The sequence below is a fragment of the Notolepis coatsorum genome (genome assembly GCF_963971535.1).
Source record: "Notolepis coatsorum genome assembly, chromosome: 19".
NCBI classification, from domain to species: Eukaryota; Metazoa; Chordata; class Actinopteri; order Aulopiformes; family Paralepididae; genus Notolepis; species Notolepis coatsorum.
Genome location: NC_140183.1, coordinates 21,206,711 through 21,231,353, shown reverse-complemented (window position 1 = coordinate 21,231,353; position 24,643 = coordinate 21,206,711). Strand labels below are relative to the sequence as shown.

Here is a 24,643-nt window from a genome sequence, read left to right as displayed (position 1 = left end):
GTTACTGATTACCGATCCGATCCATTACTTTTAATGAACCGCATAGACTTGGACTGTCATTTTTGGGTCATTGTACAAAGATTATTGAGCTATAAAAAAAAATCTTCGAGAGAGAGAGTTAACCTGTCAAAAAAGGCAGCAAATCAGGTAATTTTGCTTTGAGACAATTCTTCTCAGATTTTAGTATTGGGGAAATCCTCTGATCAATATCCAGTATCGGTATCAGTGCATCCCTTGTTACAACCCCCCCCCCCCCCCCCCCCTGTCTAATTCCACTATTCCTTCTCCTCCCCAGTGAGCTGGTGTTCTCAGTGAGTGCTGGTTCTGGAGGGGCTGTCTCGGGTTCGGGGCAGGCCCTGTCGGTGAGAGCCTGGTTCCGGTGTGTTCTACAGCAGCACCTTCACAAGAACTCTGATGGATCTGACAGTAGAACAGGTATTATTACTGTTCACTCTCCAATACTACACGTGTCTGCACTGTGATCTGACAGTAGGTTAGGTTAGGTTTACTTTATTTGTTCAAGGGGGACAGTGTACATTAATAAAACATTTTACAAATGTAAATGCACCCAATTTTAGCCAAAAGGCTAATTTCCATTGGCAGTCCCCCTGCCAGAAGGTACAGGATAAAATCCTGTGTGAAAAAAGGGTTAGCAATAAAAACAGAATAAAATCAAGATAAATAACATTCGAATAAAAACACAACAAAAGCACATAGACATACGATAGGGATACAGGTCACAATACAGTCATGGACACAAGGACAGAGCACATCATGACATATTAAGAGACCCAGACATAGACAGACGCACCATATCCACACACATACACACACAGACACCTCAGTGTTGACAGTGCTGGTTTTCAATGAGCCATTCCCTAACCCTGCACTTGAATGAATGGTATGATGTGGACACTCTAATTGTTTGAGGAATTGAGTTCCATTGGTGGGATGCTCTGTATGAAAAGACGGCCTGGTCAAAAATACCTTGCCGCACCTCTAGTGTTCCTGGTTGAGGCAGACTTGAGTAGAACAGGTATTATTACTGTTCACTCTCCAATAATACACGTGTCTGCAGTGCACTGTGATCTGACAGTAGAACAGGTATTATTACTGTTCACTAGGCCTAGGGGTGTAACGGTACACAAAAACCACGGTTCGGTACGTACCTCGGTTTTGAAGTCAAGGTTCGGTAGGGGTTTTCGGTACAGTGGGGGTAAGTTTGGCTTTCCATGGTCCACTCAGGGGTGATGTAGTGTGCAGTAACTAATTGTACTTGTAGGGCTGTCAACAAATATTCTATATTGAAATTAATAATCGATTTGTTGAATAGAAAATAAAATAATTATTATATTAGATTGTGAAAAAAAACAGCCCCCGGTGGGCGGTTGTTAGTGGTTAACATACCGTTCTATTAGTTCGGTACTACTACACAGCCATACTGAGTGGTTTGGATACGTGTACCTTTACACCCCTACTGTTCACTCTCCAATAATACACGTGTCTGCACTGTGATCTGCAGTAGAACAGGTATTATTAATATTACTGTTCACTCTCCAATAAAAAAATATGCAGAAGAAGATGATATATAAGATAAGATATTCCTTTATTTCGGGGCGTCATAGAAACACGGGGAATGGGAGATGAGCAGGGTAATAGAAGAAAGACATAAATATAGACAATAAAATTGCATCTGAATCTAAAGATATGAGAAAAAGAAATAGTGTAAAACAAAGATGCAGATTATGGGGGGTACGAGTCTTGTATATTATGGACACAAGGCTGTGTGTTTTCCCCTCTGTGTTGCTGTCAGGTCGGGCTCTGGAGGAGCAGCTGTGTGAGCTGACCAGGCTGGTCCTCAAGCTACCTGAGGTGGACTCTCTGCTGCAGAGAGCAGGCCTCCAGCCCCCCGCCACCAGGCTAGAGCCCCGCCCCGCCCTGGAGCTCTTCATCAAGGTCTGCTCCTTAGCCGCTTGTTGAGGGGAATTTAGACTGAAGATCTGTTGTGTATCTGTGTTTTCTTATTGTGGGGTTTGTTGACATTGTGATATATATATATAATGTTTTTTAAAAATATCAGGTAAAAAACATAGATATTGAATCGTTTAATTTGAGAATTGATCATAAATAATTAATGTGCCTTTTTTCAGTGGATGTGTGCATTTATTTTTCTAAATGCTAAATTTATATCACGCCTCTCATCCTGCAGAAATCTCTAGTTTACCTCCTGTCCTGCAGATGTCTCTAGTTTACCTGCAGATGTCTCTAGTTTACCTCCTGTCCTGCAGATGTCTCTAGTTTACCTCCTGTCCTGCAGATGTCTCTAGTTTACCTCCTGTCCTGCAGATGTCTCTAGTTTACCTCCTGTCCTGCAGATGTCTCTAGTTTACCTCCTGTCCTGCAGATGTCTCTAGTTTACATCCTGTCCTGCAGATGTCTCTAGTTTACCTCCTGTCCTGCAGATGTCTCTAGTTCACCTCCTGTCCTGCAGATGTCTCTAGTTTACCTCCTGTCCTGCAGATGTCTCTAGTTTACCTGCAGATGTCTCTAGTTCACCTCCTGTCCTGCAGATGTCTCTAGTTTGGCTCCTGATGTTAATCTAAAATTAGTTTAGTTGTGATACTGTGTCATCCATCCCCTTACCCTGCAGTCCAATACAATGAACATCAACTAGATTATCCAACATGTTAGTGGACTTACTTAGCTATAACCGGCCCCGGTCTAAACCACATTTCATTCTTGCATGAGGAAGGATAATAACGATAATCTAGCGTTGATTTCAGGAAGATTCGATAATCAGGCGAAAAATGACAACGTGATAAGTGAATTACACAAAAACGCTATTATTGCGTCTTTTTCCTGGAATTACTCAGAAGCACCCAAACTATATTCATATTCAAAACGGTATAAAGCGGAAATGTACGGATGAAAAAATAATCTGTTTTTTGCACGTTGACTGGAAGCAACTCACTGACAATCGACGCCATTATTAGACCCATAGCTATAATATAGAATATAGGTTTAGCTCTACAAACTACAACTACGTTTACATGGGGTTAATGGACGGCAAGGCGTAATGATGTTGGCGTGGATTGCCATAACAACGATTTAGTAGGGCTGAGATACAGTATCTCTGGGATATCTCTATGGCAGATATATCTACAGCAGATATCTCCAAAACTAGGCGAATCACTAAAACTATCTGGATGGATAGCACTCCGGGTAAGAGGGACATTTATTCAAATGTTATTTTGGGTGAACTGCCCCTTTTAAGTCAAATTCATTCCTTGTTTCTTATAGGAGTATGTGTGCTACGTCTGGTAGATTCTGCGCATATCAATCTCAGAGTCATATCTAGTTCAGGGACGTCCCACTTACAGAACGTATCTACTTCAAACACTAAAACGCTGGCTCGCATTTACATGCAAATTGTGTCAAATAAAGGAATGTCTTCTCAACGTTATCTGCTTTCTCTCATATGTTTCTCTCTCTCTCCCCCTCCCCCTCTTTCTCTCTCTGTCCCCCTCTCCAGTCTGTGGGTTGTGTCTACTGTGGGCTCCAGGTGTTGTCTGAGCGGTCAGCCATGGGGGTCAGAGCTCTGGACTACATTGGTGACGTCCTGAAACACATCAAACCATACCTGGTCAACAAGAACCAGGAGGGCCTTCAGCTAGCCTACTGGGCTGTGGGTAGGTCAGAACCAGGAGGGCCTTCAGCTAGCCTACTGGGCTGTGGGTAGGTCAGAACCAGGAGGGCCTACAGCTAGCCTACTGGGCTGTGGGTAGGTCAGAACCAGGAGGGCCTACAGCTAGCCTACTGGGCTGTGGGTAGGTCAGAACCAATAGGACATACAGCTAGCCTACTGGGCTGTGGGTAGGTCAGAACCAATAGGACCTTCAGCTAGCCTACTGGGCTGTGGGTAGGTCAGAACCAGGAGGGCCTACAGCTAGCCTACTGGGCTGTGGGTAGGTCAGAACCAGGAGGGCCTACAGCTAGCCTACTGGGCTGTGGGTAGGTCAGAACCAATAGGACATACAGCTAGCCTACTGGGCTGTGGGTAGGTCAGAACCAATAAGACCTACAGCTAGCCTACTGGGCTGTGGATAGGTCAGAACCAATAAGACCTACAGCTAGCCTACTGGGCTGTGGATATGTCAGAACGAGGAGGGCCTACAGCTAGCCTACTGGGCTGTGGGTATGTCAGAACCAGGAGGGCCTACAGCTAGCCTACTGGGCTGTGGGTAAGTCAGAACCAATAGGACCTACAGCTCATATGTCTCATACTGTGAATTTGTTTGGACCTCTCTTATCCCCATTCAACTCCAACCCACACGTCACACAAAAACAAAAAATTTAAACAAAGTGGTAGGTGGTGTAGTGGGCAAGGCGCTCGCCACCAATGCAGGAGACGCTGGGTTCGAGCCCAGCTCTCCGCATTGCTATCAGCTTGGCTGGTCGTTCATACTAACACAATTGGCAGTGTTAGGGGTGGGAAAGCTGATGGGTGGGGATCGGACGTTGTGGACAGCGACTCCTACAGGTCGGTTGGTGCGCCTGCGCAGCAGAATCAGGAAGCGACGGGGGCGGCGTGTCCCTCCCACGCAGACCCCCGCCGCTGAGAAATCGCGCTGTGCAGGTGAAAAGATGCGACGGCTGCCTCCTCGAGTACCGGAGGGTTGGGGTGCACCGATATGAAAATTGGCCACCGATACCGATACCGATTGTTCAACTAACACAATCGGCCGATACCGATACCGATACCGATAATTGTGGCAAAAAATAAGTATTTTAATTTTTTTTTAATTTTTTTTTTAATTTTTTTTTTTAATTTTTTTTTAATTTTTTTAATGAAACTACTGTATATTTGTATGTGTGTTTGTATTTGTAGGCCTCTTTACTTACTTAAAAAAGGAAACATCAAGAAATATGTTTATGGTATCACTGATCCCTCTCCCAGTATCGTCTGGCGGCCTGCAGAGGGATACTATTTTCTCAACCAGAGCTTTCAACCAATGCAATGGAACCATTCTGGCGGCCTGCAGCGGGATACTATTCTCTCAACCAGAGCTTTCAACCAATGCAATGGAACCATTTTGATTGACAGTCGATTCGGCCAATTACGCCACACCGCTAGCACCCACCTCCTGCTTACCACCAAGCGAATATTCATTTTTCTACTTCGGGGCATGCCGCCATTGATCTGCTTGTGAGAATGCGAGTCAAACTCAGAACCACAACAAGCTAATAAGTTAGCTGCCCGGCAGTGCCCGCCGACCAGCGCGCTCCACAGGATGGCCAAATGAGACACAATGATTTTACTGCAACAAATGTTATAATAAAACAAAGCCTTTCTATACATTTGTCTGGTTGAAAACTTTATTAACAGATTGCAGAATGTGTAGTTGGGTACGGAATGAGCAACGGAATGTAACCGAGCTATGCACGGCTTGCTTGCTATCTTCGGGTAAATACTATGCTGATGTAATTGAACGTGTAACTAACTATAATAACGTTAATGCCACAAAACGAATGTTTGTGTCATTTTAACAGCAGATACTTTCTTAAATGCCATCCTCCCGACAGAGCGGTGTTGATGGGGAGCTCTGATGGATTCGCTTGGTTGTGTTATTACATTAGCATTGAACAGCTAACCGAAAGCTAGGGTTAACTAATGTTAAAGGTTTAGCCATAACGTTACGTTGGCTAAAGTTGGGGCTATTCTTAATCCAGTAATAATGGCTGCAGACCTGCAAGCAAAGTACAGCAAGTTGGCAAAGGAGTATTCCAACGTAAATCACATTTTCACCAGTAACGTTAGTCGTCTGCCTCCCGGCTATGAACGGACTCGGAGTAATGCCTTGCTGCTATGGGTAATAATAATATGCTGATGTTATTGTCCGTGTAACACTAACTATATAACGTTAATGCCACAAAACGAATGCCTTGTTAATCATAAATAGTAACTTTGATGCAGTAGCTTGTGTGTGTGTGGGGCGGACGGCGGGCGTTGTGCAGGTAGGTCGCGAGTGAATTTTTTTTTTGTCTTGACGCTACACAAATGGATGGTTAGTTATCGGCGACTGCTATCGGCACATTTGAGCTTATCGGCCGATAGGCCGATAGCAGTCAACAAGGCACTTATCGGCCGATACCGATACCCGACCGATATATCGGTGCACCCCTACCGGAGGGGACACGTGATGTAAGGCTTCGTCCACATTGCAGCCGGCTTGTGGGAGGCATGGCCTAACAGCGTTCGAGACAGGGGAGGGTAGAATTGGACAATACGAAATTGGGATGGGAGAAAAAATTGAAAATGGGAGAAAAAAGTAGACAAAAAAAAATTAAGTGCAGTACCAAGTGATGGCTCTTTTGCCTAGATGTCGCTGTTTGACGACGTTACAGATTCTACCTTTATTTTATTATTATTAATTAATTTAACCTGGATTATCATTGATTTATCGTAAATAAATAAATAAATGCATTCTCTTGTGCGATTTAATTTCTTCTTTAGGTTGGTGAATGTTGCGTTGTCATGAATAGGTTTGAGTGGCCATTTGAAACCATAAATGATAGAACATATTTAATTTGCTCATTGTAATGGTCACATCGACCAGCACTTCAAGCTCAATTTCAAGACAACTCGGTTGAACTGTATCCCATTAATAATTATAATGCACGTCTTGCAGTCACAGAGGTCAGGGGAGGTAATTTTCTGTTCCCGTGGTCTCCATCGAATACTAGTCCCATCTAGGGCTGCTCTCCATCTAATACTAGGGCTGCTCGATTATGGCAAAAATCATAATCACGATTATTTTTATTGATATTGAAATCACGATTATTAAACACGATTACTCACTTGATTTGAGAACATCACCATGAAGGAAGGGTGCCGCTGTGAAGGAAGTGTGCGCTTCATTTACAACACAAGACAAAAAGAATCATGAAACCGTAGTCCCGTCCACCTGGAGCCATGGAGGTTAACACGCTAGTCCACCTGGGGCCATGGAGGTTAACACGCTAGTCCACCTGGGGCCATGGAGGTTAACACGCTAGTCCACCTGGGGCCATGGAGGTTAACACGCTAGTCCACCTGGGGCCATGGAGGTTAACACGCTAGTCCACCTGGGGCCATGGAGGTTAACACGATATGTCTCCTTCTGCTGAGGAAGGTTGCTTACGGAATAGAATGCCCTCTGCAGCCTCGGCGTAGCGAGAGGCCCAGGGTAGCAAATTAGCTTCCTCTAAAGGAGGCTTTTATTGCCCATGTGAGCTGATTTGTGGGGCCATTTTTCAGCATCTATGGGGCGATTTCATCAAAGCCCTTGTTTAAAGGGAGACTGGCTCTCGTTTTAGTGTGAGAATTATGATGCAATAAACTGTATTTCATCCCTTATTTTCAAGGGGCATACGGTTGCATCTGTAATCCCACTTCCAGCAGCATATTGTGACCTTTCAGCCGCATCTCTTTCGCCACCAGCCCCTGTTCACCCTGGTCACAGCCAGCCAGCGTAGAATCTAGGATTATTTAGAAACTGATACAGAAAGGGGCGGTTAGGTGGCCGAGCGGAGATTGCGTTCGTCACCAGCCCCGGAGCTGTGAGCTGGATTCGCCTGTTCGAATCCAGCTCACAGCTCCGGGGTTGTCACCAGCTTGGCTGGCCATCTGCACTAATACAATTGGCTGTATTAGAGGGTGGGAGAAGCTGGCGGGGTGGGTCCGGGTCGTTGTAAACAGCGACTCCTACAGTTCGGTCGGGGCGCCTGCTAAGCGCGGATAGGACTCGAGGGGGATAGTGTGGTCCTCCCACACGCTACGCCCTCTCGATGAGAATCCGCGCTGCCAGGTGAAAAGAAGTGGTGATTGGCTGGACGTGTGTCGGAGGAAGCACGTGGTAGCCTCCACTCTCCCAGATGATCTGACTGTGGGGGGTAAGTGCGCAGCGACCAGGAAGGGACTGGGAATTGGCATACGACTAACATTGGGATGGGAGAAAATCGGAGGAAAATGGAGGGGAAAAAAAAAAAAAAAAAAAAAACTGATACAGAGCTAACGTGCCTCCCCTCTGAACACTGCAATGCATAAGCTCTATTTAAATCAACGGCAGGTGAAGATTCTAGCCTGCCCGGCTGTCTTCCTCTCAACTTCTCGTGTGGGCCTGAATGCACTGGATGTTAACACTTTGAGCGCCACGCCGGGTTTTCCTTTTTATCGGCTGAATGCCACCATCGGCGCCAATGTTAACGTTAATATCGCCTAATCTATGTTTTAAATTATGGCTATGTGTCTAATCTGCCCATCGCATTATCAAAGACTATTTTCCAGTCAGTGCTGTCAAGGCAGATTGTTTTTTTATCGCGTCGTTTCCGTTTCAGAGCATTTAGAAAAGCACCCGTTTTCAGATAAAAAACAGCCCATTGTGGAGCATTCTATGAAAATCGTCTTTTACTGGAATATTCCACAACGTTGATATTCGTCTGCCTTTTTATGAATCGTTTTCAAATAAACGCTAGATGATCAATATTATACGTGCACGCAAGCACATTCGAGCCGCGCACGGATAATCGCCCCGTTGATTTCCTCGTGGACTTTTACAGTGAAACCGAAAGAAGACATTTCACAAAACAGCTTATAACTTCATCAAACTTACTCTGATTATCCTAACACTGATAACATAGAGTCTAGAGCCATATGAAATCCGTTTTATTATTTTCCAAATTCCATTTTATTTTTTCCCAAATTCCATTTTTTCCGTTTTAATATTTCAGAATTCTGTATTTTGCCTTTTATGCTCATTTTACCATCAGAAATAGTGTCTAATAAGTGGGAATGAATAAATGTCCACAATTGAATAAGATATAACAGTCCATTTAATGTTTTTAAGTGCTTCAACTCAGAAATACAGTTCAATTTTACACAATATTTTTCAATTAATATTGTGACAAAATAAAAATACATATTTCAAGTGTAAACAATAGATACAGCTAGCTACTACTGACATTATCACAATGACAATGTCAGTAACCTAGCTATATCTATTATATTGTGATGAAATATAGTAATGCATAATTTAGGCACCTTTAGTTTAGTTTATTTCGTTTATAAAGGACAGTGTATAATGGCAAACGTTTGCATTAAACAAATGGATGAGTGCACCAGATTTAGCAAGAAGCTATCATTTCCATCTATAGTCCTATGTACTGTAACGTTTCATAGCTATTTAAGTTTATTTAGATTATAAAGGGCAGTGTATAATGACAATAGTTTGCATTAAACAAATGGATGGGTGCACTAGATTTAGCAAGAAGCTATCATTTCCATCTATAGTCCTATGTAATGTAACGTTTCATAGCTATTTAAGTTTATTTAGATTATAAAGGGCAGTGTATAATGACAATCGTTTGCATTAAACAAATTGATGGGTGCACCAGATTTAGCTAGAACTTCTAGAAGCTATCATTTCCATAGATAGTCCTATAACGTTACATAGCTATTTAAGTGTATTTCGTTTATAAAGGGCAGTCGTTTGCATTAAACAAATGGATGGGTGCACTAGATTTAGCTAGAAGCTAAACGTCCTAACGTCCTCACAATAGTGTCGCAAGTGTTTTTGCGGGTCCAGTCCACGGAACGTTGACAGAATTAGCAAAACACCTTATCACCGGAGGCATAAAAGTCATTAGGATACTGTTCTGCTCTGAATTGAGGGCTTATTGTGGAATAGTTTAGCTTCTTGACGATGTTAACACAAGCAGCCAGACGCTTGAGCACCGCGGCTGTGTTGTGTGTAACACGCTGTAGCGTCCCCGCCTCCCCGGTCGCGTGTACACCAAACGTTCCACCCAAAAACGAAATTTCAGTCCAGATTAGGCCAAATTCTGCAATATTCCACGTTTTGCAGTTGATTCCATTTTTATTGGTTAATTCCGCGATTCCGTCCGCGATTCCGTGAACGCGGATTTCATATGGCTCTAATAGAGTCCTTACCTGACATCAGATGGTATCCAACTGGTATATTCCAATTCCTGATCACCATTCGAAAAAATCGATACGTGTATGGATCCAATGCGATACAGTAGAACTCCATGATCCGCGGGGATCTGAGGATCCAGAATGAACTCTGGTAACCCCGGCTGGATCAATGGACTGGAAAATGTGGAGTACCGGATTTTTTTCCCCATTCATTTTCATTGAGTCCATTCCAAAATCACTTATGTCATCTGGGAGACGACAGGGGGCGCTTTTTTCCACAATGATCGCCGGCGCCGCTCGGCTATACTCGGGTAGGCTCGGGTGATGCAATATGATTTCAGATCGCTAAAAAAAAATAATAATAATAATTCCGAGAAATCTCGTGAGTGGCTTTCAACCACCTATAAATAAACCCGAGATATCTCGTGAGTGGCAGTGAAAGTGTTAAAAGGCATACTGGGACCCTGAGATTGCAGTACCGGCCAGATCCTGCTAGGTGGCAGTATCGCACACCCTTTGAAATCCTGTTCCAGACTGTGTGTCACATCTAAACCCCTCTGGGCGGAGAATTTTGGTCCAGGCAAGTCTAGCGGTTCACCCGATCACATTGGAACGCGTCCATGGCCCCTCGATGCATGTGTTGTGCCGGATTATGTCGGGGACCCGATGGACACCAATACTGGAAATCGCGATCAGACAATTGGAATATTCTTTTTGGAATACCCCCGATCAAAGGTAAGGGCTATCTGATGTCAATTCCACCTTGATCCTGCAATGATTTCATATCGATCCAGTCAATCAACGTATGTAGTATTAAAAATGAATGCCGTTTTGGCACAATCTTTGAACTTGTGTTGCCTTTTCCATGGCTACTCAGGCCAAGCTATTGTGCAAGATCATAGCATGGCTTGTTATAACTGGAGTTTCTTGGCTTTTCCACCCAAGTCTCTCTTTTAAGAGCAATTCACAATGTCTTTCCTTTTCCTTTTGGTGATATTGGTGCAAAAATGTCAGTCCTGCATGCATTTGTTTCTCAACACATGTCCATAACGCTGTTTAATACATATTTTAGGTTAAGGGCACTTTACTGAAAACACATTATTTTGCACACCTACCTTATTTTTTGCCAATTAATCAGTTTGAATGTCTTCTGTGATGTCATCGGGGTGTACTGCATTCTTGTTATTTGAACCCTTGCACCGAAGAACTGTCAGTTTTATTTTCGACAGCCTGTGTATTTGCAGTTAAATATTTATAAAAAATAATCACTTGGGAGGTAATGTGATATCAAAAAAATAAATAAAAAATGAATGCAGTTGATGACGATCAGAACGTCAAAAAACGACCCCCCCCCCACCCCCCCTTTGATGCATTCATGATGAAACATAATACCTATTATATACCTTTGATTTGGAAACAGTAGCATGTCCAGGCAGGCAACACAAACGCATTTAGAAAAATGCACATAACTCTCCATAGCGCCGTTTTCAGGAATTAGCCAGGATCACTCTGAAACTATACAATATTCACGACGGGATAACACGCGAATGTATACATGAAAACATTTATTATTTTTCACATGTTGAACTGTCTGTTGTTACTGTCAAATGAGCCATAGTATTGTCTCCATAGCTATAATATAGAATATAGATATAGCCACTGCAAACACCGCAATGCACAGTGAAAATGCCTATATAAAGCGTGGCACATTTACTACAGGATGAGGATAATAGCTGGCAGAGAAAGAGTTAAAGGTCATTTATTTTGTTTACATAATGCGCAATAATAGATATTTGAATGGTTCGGACTTACCTTTTTAGAAGGAATGGTCGAATGTAATTTTAGGCCAATTCTGACATCCCTGTAAATACAAGGTGACTGTGATGGTGGTGACCGATGGTGGTGTGTTTACAAGGTGACTGATGGTGGTGTGTTTACAAGGTGACTGATGGTGGTGTGTTTACAAGGTGACTGATGGTGGTGTGTTTACAAGGTGACTGTGATGGTGGTGTGTTTACAAGGTGACTGTGATGGTGGTGTGTTTACAAGGTGACTGATGGTGGTGTGTTTACAAGGTGACTGTGATGGTGGTGTGTTTACAAGGTGACTGTGATGGTGGTGTGTTTACAAGGTGACTGTGATGGTGGTGACTGATGGTGGTGACTGTGATGGTGGTGTGTTTACAAGGTGACTGTGATGGTGGTGACTGTGATGGTGGTGACTGTGATGGTGGTGTGTTTACAAGGTGACTGTGATGGTGGTGACTGATGGTGGTGACTGTGATGGTGGTGTGTTTACAAGGTGACTGATGGTGGTGACTGATGGTGGTGACTGTGATGGTGGTGTGTTTACAAGGTGACTGTGATGGTGGTGACTGATGGTGGTGACTGTGATGGTGGTCTGTTTACAAGGTGACTGATGGTGGTGACTGTGATGGTGGTGACTGTGATGGTGGTCTGTTTACAAGGTGACTGTGATGGTGGTGTGTTTACAAGGTGACTGTGATGGTGGTGACTGTGATGGTGGTGTGTTTACAAGGTGACTGTGATGGTGGTGACTGTGATGGTGGTGTGTTTACAAGGTGACTGTGATGGTGGTGACTGATGGTGGTGACTGTGATGGTGGTGTGTTTACAAGGTGACTGTGATGGTGGTGACTGTGATGGTGGTGACTGTGATGGTGGTGTGTTTACAAGGTGACTGTGATGGTGGTGACTGATGGTGGTGTGTTTACAGTGAAAGCAGGTCTATAACCTACTGTATGTTTGTTACCAGGGCGCAGGTCAATTCACTCAATTTAAATGGTAAATCTAAATAATTTGCTAATGAGTGACCTTCCAGTCTTAATTATTTTGTTACGATTTGCCCATGACGACCTTAACCGCATTGAGCCGCTTTTCAATATTTGAAGTAAACCCTCCTTCCTGAAGGGATGGAGTTGAAAGTGAACCAGCCGTGGTGGTTACTGTCTCTGTCTCTGTCTCTGTACTGTGTTCCAGGTCTCATAGTGAAGCACTGGAGCCCCCTACTGGCCACCTCCAAGGCCCAACAGCTGCTGCTCCGCATCGTAGATGGACTACTGCTCCCTCACAGCCTCGCACAGCAGCAAGACAAAGCCCTCCGAGACAGCCTGCCACTGTATCTACAGGTTAGAGCAAACACACACACACACACACACACACACACACACACACACACACTGACATGATTTATTGATGTCCACGTAATTACACGCATACAAGGGATATGAACATGGTAGAAACGGATATTAACAGGTCTGTCAAGTTACATGTGTGCTCAATTAACGAGCAGGTTGAAGCATTCAACAGAAGTACACTGATAGCATAATGATTTACTTATCTACTTCAAGGATATAACAAGCAGTGCCTTCTTCAAATACAGACACTGAACAATAGAGAGACCAGCCGTCTGAAGGCCTCTCTCAGACACTGAACAACAGAGAGACCAGCTGTCTGAAGGCCTCTCTCAGACACTGAACAACAGAGAGACCAGCCGTCTGAAGGCCTCTCTCAGACACTGAACAACAGAGAGACCAGCCGTCTGAAGGCCTCTCTCAGACACTGAACAACAGAGAGACCAGCCGTCTGAAGGCCTCTCTCAGACACTGAACAACAGAGAGACCAGCCGTCTGAAGGCCTCTCTCAGACACTGAACAACAGAGAGACCAGCCGTCTGAAGGCCTCTCTCAGACACTGAACAACAGAGAGACCAGCTGTCTGAAGGCCTCTCTCAGACACTGAACAACAGAGAGACCAGCTGTCTGAAGGCCTCTCTCAGACACTGAACAACAGAGAGACCAGCTGTCTGAAGGCCTCTCTCAGACACTGAACAACAGAGAGACCAGCTGTCTGAAGGCCTCTCTCAGACACTGAACAACAGAGAGACCAGCCGTCTGAAGGCCTCTCTCAGACACTGAACAATGAAAAATCTGTAGCTTGTATGTAGTGTATGTAGCTTGTCTGTAGTGTATGTAGCTTGTATGTAGTATATGTAGCTTGTATGTAGTATATGTAGCTTGTATGTAGTTTATGTAGCTTGTCTGTAGAATATGTAGCTTGTATGTAGTATCTGTAGCTTGTCTGTAGTATATGTAGCTTGTATGTAGTATCTGTAGCTTGTCTGTAGTATCTGTAGCTTGTCTCTAGTATCTGTAACTTGTCTGTAGTATAGTAGCTTGTATGTAGTATATGTAGTTTGTATGTAGTATATGTAGCTTGTATGTAGTATATGTAGCTTGTCTGTAGTATCTGTAGCTTGTCTGTAGTATATGTAGCTTGTATGTAGCTTGTCTGTAGTGTATGTAGCTTGTCTGTAGTGTATGTAGCTTGTCTAGTGTCTGCGGGGGTGTTAACATGCGTAGTTCAGTGTTTGCACGTAGCCACAGGAGTGATCAGAGCCTGCTGTGATGACCTGGTTGTCAGCAGCGTGTCGTGGTGTTTAATGTGGGCAGACGGTTCTCTCCACGCGGCTGCTTCCTCACTTCTCCGCTGTAGTTGATGCCTCCTCACAGCTCAGCCGCGGCCACGGGCTTCATGTTCTCCTCAGTCCGTTGGTCCCGTTCTCTGCTGAACAGGATATATCAGGAATGCCTCGAGGGAATTTCTTCAAAAACTTCTACATGGACTCAAGGATGAACTGATTTGAATTTGGTGGTCCAAGTTCAAAGATCACCCCCTAGAGTTAAGCAGGCATTAAAGCGTTCCGTCTTGAGACGGATATCCGTCAATTTGGTTCCGAGTTCTGTCATTTGATTCGGAGACGTGACAGATTTTAACCTGAGCCAATCAGAGGCGTCAAATATCATGAAAAAGGGATTTTTTTCCTACCGCGGCCGCGCCAAGCATAGTAATTTGCGAGCAATCGGCAGGACGCAGCAACTTGAGAGACCGGATTGCGCTAATAGTTTGTCGTCTGTAATGTATAATAATCGCAAGATACATTCAGACAGTGTTGGATGAGATCTAACTAAATGGATTTATGGACACATTTATGCCCGGACCACAAAGCTTATCGAAAGGTTAGCGGCGTTCCGATACCGATACCAGCCGCCGATACTGCCTAAAATGCTGGTATCGGTATCGGCGAGTACCCTCTAATTCTGCGCTCCGATACCATATGACGTAATTTATCAAAAACACTGCGGTCTGCTGAGTGAGCATTATAAAACAAATGTGTTTTTAACCGACCGTGAATTAAAGTGTCAATGCCATTTGTCATTTTAACACTTTGGTTGCCTAAGGTTAAATTCATGATATACCATAGATTGCCAGCGCTATTTGTCTATGGAGAAAGTCCCCTTCTTTGCAGGGCTATAACTTTTTAAATTCTATTGCTACATTGCCATTATTAGGGCCCATTCAAAGTCCTATATGTATTGTTCATTGTGTAGCAACGTTAAACTTTTTCATTCACATATTCATAGTAAAGTATGGTCTAATGTATAAGTATGTTTTCATCTCTTTCTGCAGCTTTCTCCAGAACGTGATATATAGCCCCAAATGCATTATATTGATGATGAAATACAGTTTGATGGCAATCAGCGCGATATAAAAAATTCCAACTAGACGTACTTCTAGAAGTTACTACACGTCATCTGATGTTGACCGGATGGGCGAGGGGGCGTTTATAATTCCGTGGGCAGCGTTATACCAATCATCTAATGTGGGTCAAATGTTGATAATAGCAGTTAGTATCGAAGACGGTAACGTTACACGCTGAAACTCACCCCAGTCTCTGCGCGCCGTTGGGCGATCATCGTAGAGTAGAAATCTTATCATTATGGGATATATTTTTACCCGGTCCATCTCCAGCTTGTATAATGGTATATACGTCCAAATCATGTTGTTTATCGAGTTATTGCCAATCAATCACTGTGTAGCATGACGAGCCAGAGTCCCATGACCTAGAGCGCCCGGAAGTACTACGGACGTCTAGCACAACCTCTATGGCACATCCTGTTTGGCGATTGCGCCGATCGGCCACCAGATGGCGCTCCTGAACCGCCAGAGAGCTCAGTGGGTCCTGCTGGTGGATCTCAGGCCAGCGGAGGGGACATATGAATCCGATCGCAGATTTTTGAAATATTGATATAAGGACGACGTAACACGTCCTCCGGCAACTTTAGCATGGCCAGCAAAGACGTCTAAAGACGGTTCCCGGCACCCAAAGTGTTAACAGCAGATACTTTCGTTTCGACAGAGCGCTGTTGACGGGGAGCTCTGATGGGTTCGCTTGGTGGTGTTATTAGCATTGAACAGCTAACCGAAAGCTAGCGTTAACTAACGTTAAAGTTTTAGCCTTAACGTTACCTTGGCTAAAGTTGGGGCTATTCATAATCCAGCAATAATGGCTGCAGGACCTGCAAGCAAAGTACAGCAAGTTGGCAAAGGAGTATTCCAAGTTAAATCACATTTTCACCAGTAACGTTACAGTCTTTCCATCTACCGGTAGCTCATGCTAGCTAACCTAGCTCACGTTAACGTCGTCACTGATCGACCACCTTGCGTACACAATTAATGACATGTTGCGGACAGTCATATCGGTGACAATGTTTAGCTTTTAGTGCCAAATGATAAGTCTGAGGCGGAGTCTCAAAAGAGAATGTTGAATATTTATTGTGCAAAAATCACAACAGATCCTCTGTTACTACAGTAGTTAACCTAAACTGAGCCTTGTGGAAGCAAGTGCAGCAACGAATAATGTCCGTGTGGAACTAATGTGCCAACAACCTTTCCGTGGGTGAATTGAGATAGTTTTCAATTACTGATACTAATACTAATCTATACAATCACCTGTTGTTGAATAAATACCATTACTTTATAGTTATTACTAAAAAACAGTATATATAAAACAGTAACTGTATAAACAAAAAATCTTTTTGAAGTTTTATAATTTATATATATATCGGAACATCTCTAATGAAAATGTAATTGTAGTGCTGTCAGACCCTGATACGGGTTGTCTTTTCCTTTTAGCTAACGCTATTAAATATAAATATACAGTGGAGGTTAAAATAAGAATGACTTTGCCTGAAAAAAAAGTCAGTCAGGAGATGTTTTGACAGAGATGACTCATCCCCGAGGGAATAGACTTTACCATAAATCATAGGCTGATATACGCTACATTCTCTTTAAACATATAAATGTTACAGGACACAAGTAATAGATTTAATCACTTTTATTCTTTTAAACTTGGTCTGACCGACCTTCAACATACATAGACCATGAACAGGCAGGTAGATCCAGTAGTAGAAACGCATGTCAGAAAACACGAGTGCTTGATTGATTGATTGATTGAACATTTTATTAACAGATTGCAGAATGGGTACAATACAGTACGGCTCAATACACACAATTGTTAAGGGGATGCAGACCAGAGAAAGACGTTTGTCTTGTTTACATCAGGGTCCCCCATTTCTCCCCCATGCTCCTATTGTCCTAAATGTTACAGGACAGTTTTAAAATGCTATTGTTTTGCTGTATTTGCCCTATACACAATACATAATTTCAACTATACACAATACATAATTTCAACTATACAATAATACTGAATTTGAATTATACACAATACATACTTTGAACTATACATAATTTGAACTATATACAATACTGAATTTGAACTATACTGAAAACGCATGTCAGAAAACACATATCCTGCATTGTGCCTCCTCCACTCCTGGAGTCAGAGCCACTACACCTGCTACAGCCTCCTCCTCCTCCACTCTGGAGTCAGAGCCACTACACCTGCTACAGCCTCAAAATCCTCCACTCCTGGAGTCAGAGCCACTACACCTGCTACAGCCTCAAAATCCTCCACTCCTACCAGATTTAGGAGCAGAGGCCAAACACTTTGAGGAGAATACTGAACGAATCGATGTTGACTGGTGGAGTAAGATCTTGGCCATGAAGACGCCAGAAGGAGGGATGATATTCCCCATCTTAGGGAGGTTGGTAAAGGCCCTTCTGTCATTGTTCACTGACCCTCTTGTCGAAGGATCATTTAACATCATGGATGACATCATTGAAAAAGACAGAGCCAGGCTGAACATTGAGACATAATTATGAAGGCTTATCCATTATCAAGTCCCACATGAAGGCAACAGAGAAAAAATGCCTCAAATGGAAATCAGCCCTGCACTGAGGAGCATGAGCATGTGCCTGTCTTCTTATGAGAGATACCAAAGTCATCTGAAGAAGGGAATCCACTTTACCATAAATCATAGGCTGATCTACGCTACATTCTCTTTAAACATATAAAATGTTACAGGACAGAGTTTTAAAATGCTATCGTTTTACTGTATTTGCCCTATACACAATACATAATTTGAACTATACATAATTTGAACTATAGACAATACATAATTTGAACTATACACAATACTGAATTTGAACTATACACAATACTGAATTTGAACTATACACAATACTGAATTTGAGCTATAGACAATACATAATTTGAACTATACACTATACTGAAAAGTTACAGTATGTAGATTTGTTTATTTGTATGACATAAGTCAGTCAACCCTTGCAATCAGTTTCATTTAATGAATTGAAAACGGCATTGATATTACGTAAAAGCAAACTGGCAATAGAAAAGATGTTCAAAATGATCTAGTTCCCTTAAAACGCTAACGCTATTAAATAAATATATATAGTGGAGGTTAAAATAAGAATATGACTTGGCCTGAAAAAAAGTTCAGTCAGGAGATTTTTTTTTGCTTTAATCCCTGGTTAAGCCACGCCCCCTTTCATAGACTTGTGGATGGCGCTGTTGGACTCGGCGGGGAGAGGTCTATGTCTCTGTCATCCGGACATAAAGGTTTTTCCATTTTCACACCCATTCTGAGGTGTTTCCATGTTCTGAGCAATTTTTCATGCCATGAATCTGGCAATCTCTATCACTTGGGAATGAGGTGTACGTACAGTACATGGCCAAAGACAAGTGAGCCAATCACAGTTTGTTACGAGATTGAACTGTGAATGGAGCTTCTTGTTTTTTCTTTGTGCAAAAGAAATACATAAAAGACATGAGGTAAATAGTAACATAATACAGTGTAGGGAGAGGCAAGAACCCCTAGAGGGGCTCATCCATGACCTCTACCTACATAGAGGGGCTCATCCATGACCTCTACCTACATAGAGGGGCTCATCCATGACCTCTACCTACATAGAGGGGCTCATCCATGACCTCTACCTACATAGAGGGGCTCATTCATGACCTCTACCTACATAGAGGCCTTATTCAGGACATCTACCTACATAGAGGGGCTTATTCATGACCTCTACCTAAATAGAGTGGGTTATTCATGATATATACCTAAATAGAGGGGCTTATTCAGGACATCTACCTAAATAGAGTGGGTTATTCATGATATATACCTAAATAGAGGGGCTTATTCAGGACATCTACCTACATAGAGGAGCGTATTCATGATATATACCTACATAGAGGGGCTTATTCAGGACATCTACCTACATAGAGGGGCTTATTCATGATATATACCTACATAGAGGGGCTTATTCAGGACATATACCTACATAGAGGGGCTTATTCAGGACATATACCTACATAGAGGGGCTTATTCAGGACATCTACCTACATAGAGGGGCTTATTCAGGACATATACCTACATAGAGGGGCTTATTCAGGACATCTACCTACATAGAGGGGAGTATTCATGATATATACCTACATAGAGGGGCTTATTCAGGACATATACCTACATAGAGGGGCTTATTCAGGACATATACCTACATAGAGGGGCTTATTCATGACCTCTACCTACATAGAGGGGCTTATTCATGACATCTACCTACATAGAGGGGCTTATTCATGACCTCTACCTACAGAGAGGGGCTCATTCATGATATATACCTACATAGAGGGGCTTATTCAGGACATATACCTACATAGAGGGGCTTATTCATGACCTCTACCTACATAGAGGGGCTCATTCATGTGTGCCTGCTTGAGTCTCTACACCAGGGCTGTCAAACTAATATACTACACATATATACATAATAATATGCACAGGTGCCTCAATGAATACAATGAGGGCTGTTTAAACGGTGGTAAGGAGGCATCATTTATGGATAATTGGCTTATTATAGATTTATTATTTTACTGATTTAAATTACATATATTAATATTCAATTAATTATTCACCCACAAGAGTTTGCAATTCAAGTTAGCAATTATAGGCTAAACTGGTCCTGGACTATTGGAGAACAGTCACACAAAACATCTCACCTCGTTTCCTCTGGTCTCACACAAAACAATTATGTCCACATAGAGTAGGTATTTCAAATGAATAAAAAAGTATTATAATTATCAGCCCCACAATAGCAATTCTAGGTTAAACTGGTCTCTCACCTCCGCATCTCTTTCTACTGTAGCTTTCACTCATCTTGCGCAAAACATCTTACTACTACTATTTACTGTTACCATTGTTGTTTCTTCTTAATTGTGCATTTGAGTCTGAGCTCCAAATACAATACCTGTATTTTGGATTTGATAAATAAAGAACTTGAAACCAATCATTTCCATGGATTGGATTTCAGAGTAGGTTTGATGAATTAGCAATAATTAATTTGATAAAGTAAAATTGTACGCAACCGAATGATACCACGACTGATGAGCTCTTAAAAGCGAAAGTAAACAGGCGGCTACGTGGCATAGTGGGCAAGGCGCTCGCCATGAAATGCTGGAGACGCTGGGCTCGACAGTTCGAGCCCAGCGTTCCACATTTGCTTTCAGTTTAGCTGGTCGTCCGTACTAATACACATTGGCCGTATTAGGGGGTGGGAAACTGATGGGTGGGGATCGGGCGTTGTGGACAGCGACTCCTACAGGTCGGTTGGTGCGCCTGCGCAGTAGAATCAGGAAGTGTCGGGGGCAGCGTGAGCCTCCCACGCGTTACTCCTCGCCACTGAGAGATCGAGCTGCGCAGGTGAAAAGATGCGACGGCTGTTACCTCAAGTACCGGAGGGGACTTGTGCTATGTATGACTTAGTCCACATTGCAGCCGGCTTGTGGGAGGCAAGAAACAGCGTCCGTGACAGGGGAGGGTTGAATTGGATGATACGAAATTGGGATGGGAGAAAATATAGAAAATGGGAGAAAAAGTGGATCCAAAAAAGCGAAAGTAAACATAAGTTACAACTGAAGGCTAAATATTGGGTCCTCCTCCAATGGTTCACAAAAGCAGATTGATGCATTTTTATTCACGAAAAACACGATGCAGGTGCAGATTGCTCTGTGCGTTTGCTTGAAAAGTTGACATTTGTATTGCTGTGCAGTGAGACGGAGATGCGCTTCATTTTCATCACTGGCCAGTTGAATTGTGCCTAGGTGAGGCAGGGGGCCAAAATGAATTGATAAGCAAATTCAGTCTGGGGGCCGCCGGCCTTGAGTTTGACATACAGTCCGTGTAAAACCACACCCTTCCTCCACCAGGGTCTGTCGGTAGCTTCCAGCGTGTCCCAGTCTCAGGGAGCCTACCTGAAGAAGCAGCTCCGCTCCGTCATCCAAAGGTACCTGGACCACTTCCTCCCCGCCACGCCTTCAACAGGCGTCATAGCTAACCACCCGGTGTTGTTGGGGGCCTGCGAGTCCACCCCCAGCCCCCGGGGGGCAGCACTGAGGAGGAGTGTCCTGCAAGTCCTCTGGTAGGTCTCTAGTGTAAGATTTGTCATGTTCTGTTGTTGTCATGTTCCTTATTTCTCCCAAGAGGAAACTAAAGGTCTTGATGTTTTTCTATTATAACTGCCATTTAGTAACTCGGATTGAGGTGTATGGTAGCTCCAGGTATCCCATGTTAGTTTGTACATATAGATGCATACATGACAATCTGTCTAAAATGGTGAAAGAAAAAAGCACTCAATTCATTCACGAATCAAGAAAAACACCCTGCTTTGCATAATGACATGTATTTCTGAAGTGTGGTGAAGTTACATACCTTTGTGTTTTGAATTTGTTTCATGGCGTTTTGAATGGGTTTTGTGCGGTTCTGAATTGGTTTCATGGAGTTTGAATGGGTTTCATGGAGTTCTGAATGGGTTTCATGGCGTTTCAATGGGTTTTGTGGAGTTCTGAATGGGTTTCATTGGGTTTGAATGGGTTTGATGGAGTTCTGAATGGGTTTCATAGAGTTTGAATGGGTTTCATGTAGTTTCAAATGCTTTCATAGGATTTTAATGGGTTTCATGAAGTTAGAATGGGTTTCATGGAGTTCTGAATGGGTTTCATAGAGTTTGAATGGGTTTCATGTAGTTTCAAATGCTTTCATAGGATTTTAATGGGTTTCATGAAGTTTGAATGGGTTTCATGGAGTTCTGAATGGGTTTCATAGGGTTTGAATGGGTTTCATGTAGTTTCAAATGCTTTCATAGGATTTTAATGGGTTTCATGAAGTTTGAATGGGTTTCATGGAGTTCTGAATGGGTTTCATAGGGTTTGAATGAGTTTCATGGGTCCTAAGGTTATGACATTTTTTCACAACATAGAGAACCATGTACTTACTGTATGTTTAAGCAAAACAGAACAGAGACGAGGTTTTCATGATTCATGTTAGTAATATGATTTTCTAACTATAAATGATCCAAAAAAAAGTGACATCACCACCTGTTAGCGGGAACTGACTGTACACATGGACTCACACTGACCTTTGATCTGCTAAAGTAAAATACTGCTTTAAAGTTAATTAAAAAGTTAATAAAAACAGTTTTCATTTAATTTTCATTTTAAACCTAAATCCTATAGTTCTGTTGTGTGGACGACGTGCTAATCGGACATAGAACTTACCAACAGGTACTGTGTCTGGAGAGCAGCCACATCAGCACTCCAAGAGGACCTCTAGTGAACTGCAGGCTCTTTTTCTTGTCCTCTTCTCGAGTCAGGGCTACTGCAGTTTAAAGGTGCTATAGATAACATTCAGTAGGGAGGGGATACATGCACACAACATGTAAACAACAACATTTATTTTGGACCCGTACATTTATTTTTAATAATAAATTAATGAATCAATGATTGTTTGGGGGTAAAAGCAATACTTTTATGCTGCACCTTTCTAAAAGCTCTGTACATTTTATCTATAGCACCTTTAAACTAGTTGAGGAAATAGTATCTGCAGTTTACTAGAGATCTACAGTCCTCCACGTGACATCATTCAGAGGAGTTTCTCGGGTTGATGCAGCAGAGCTATCGAGACACACAACGTGTTGCTGAGTTTTAGGTCCAATCATCACATTTCATCCTCATGACAGAACGATGGGATTCAGGGGGATTCAGGTTCATAATCTGCTAAATGTCTCTTTAATATACTTATATATAATGTCTTTAAAAATGATTAGCTCTAAACTTCTTATTGAAACCCCTCTCTGGTTTCACAGCGAGAGCTTCCTGCAGTTCAAAGGACACGCCCCTCCTCCCCGCTTGGCATCCGTCCTGGCCTTCCTATTGGAGCTGCTGAGGCGGAACGGCGACTCTGACCCCGCCCTCCTCACAGTGCCCCTCCCCTCCCTGCTGCGCTGTCTGATGCTGGTCAATGAACCGCAGGGTAAGACTGGGAGGAGTTTGTATGTTCTCCTTGTGTTAAATCACATGCATGCTAGATACAGACTCCTGTCACCAAGGCACTGGTATTAGAGCCCCAGTTAGACTGTTGCTGCCCACTGCTCCTAAATAGCTGGGCTGGATCAAAGAAACACGCAAACATTATGGGAAATGCGCTGACCATCTTCCCCAGAATCAGACAAGAAGATAGATACCAATTTCCTCTCTGTGCGTTCAGTAGAAAGCTATCTGGCCGCAAGCCAGCCTAGCTTAGCACAAATGAATGGAAGCGGATACAGACCACTAGCCTAGCTTAAAACGTTGGCCTATGGCTAGGCTAGCTGGTCCATATCCGCTTCCATTAATTTCTGCTAAACTAGGCTAGCTTCCCGCCGGATAGCTTTTTCTACATTTCCCATAATGCTGGCATGTTCCTTTTTAAATGCAGAGGACAAATTCCTGGTATGCAAACAAGACTAGGCAAGCCTAGTTAAGCCAGACCCGGCCACGACACATGTGTGTGTTTCAGGCAGTTTGGGACATTCACCATTGTAAATGTACTTGGCGAATAAGGAGATTGTAAGTGTAATGTAAGTGTGTTTTCCTCAGTGAGGAAGACCAGCACAGAGGCCTTACAGCTGGTGGTGGAGAGATGTGCTGCTGCTGCTACTGATGGACCCTGTGATCACATGCTCACTGTCCTACGGTAAGAGACTGGACATTTAGTAACCGTGTCATTTTAGTAACTGTCACGTCGCCAACTTATGCCTCGCATTCATTCACTCGCACATGGATGGCGGAGGCAACCATGCAAGGTGACATCCTGCTCATCGGGAGCAGTTAGGGGTTAAGTGTCTTGCTCAAGGACACTTTGGACATGCTGCCGGGAGGAGCCGGAATCTAACTGGGAACCTTCAGATTGCCAGATGACGCTCTACCTCCTGAGCCACTGTTGACCCCTAGTAGTGATGAGCTAGTAGTAGTGAAGAGCTAGTAGTAGTGATGAGCTAGTAATAGTAAAGAGCTAGTAGTAGTAATGAGCTAATAGTAGTGAAGAGCTAATAGTAGTGAAGAGCTAGTAGTAGTGAAGAGCTAG

General features: G+C 43.1%; 1 protein-coding gene across 4 annotated transcripts in view; it reads left to right on the top strand.

Moving 5' to 3' along the window:
• The window catches only part of mms22l (MMS22-like, DNA repair protein), a 94,929-nt gene that overhangs the window by 67,851 nt on the left and 2,435 nt on the right, over nt 1–24,643 (top strand). For all 4 annotated transcript variants that reach the window (XM_084336909.1, XM_084336910.1, XM_084336911.1 and 1 more), the window contains exons 18-24: nt 296–435; nt 1,814–1,956; nt 3,533–3,689; nt 12,972–13,120; nt 21,451–21,662; nt 23,385–23,551; nt 24,157–24,253. In XM_084336909.1, the coding sequence (XP_084193035.1) occupies nt 296–435; nt 1,814–1,956; nt 3,533–3,689; nt 12,972–13,120; nt 21,451–21,662; nt 23,385–23,551; nt 24,157–24,253 (1,065 nt within the window). The remainder of the gene's footprint in view (nt 1–295; nt 436–1,813; nt 1,957–3,532; nt 3,690–12,971; nt 13,121–21,450; nt 21,663–23,384; nt 23,552–24,156; nt 24,254–24,643) is intronic.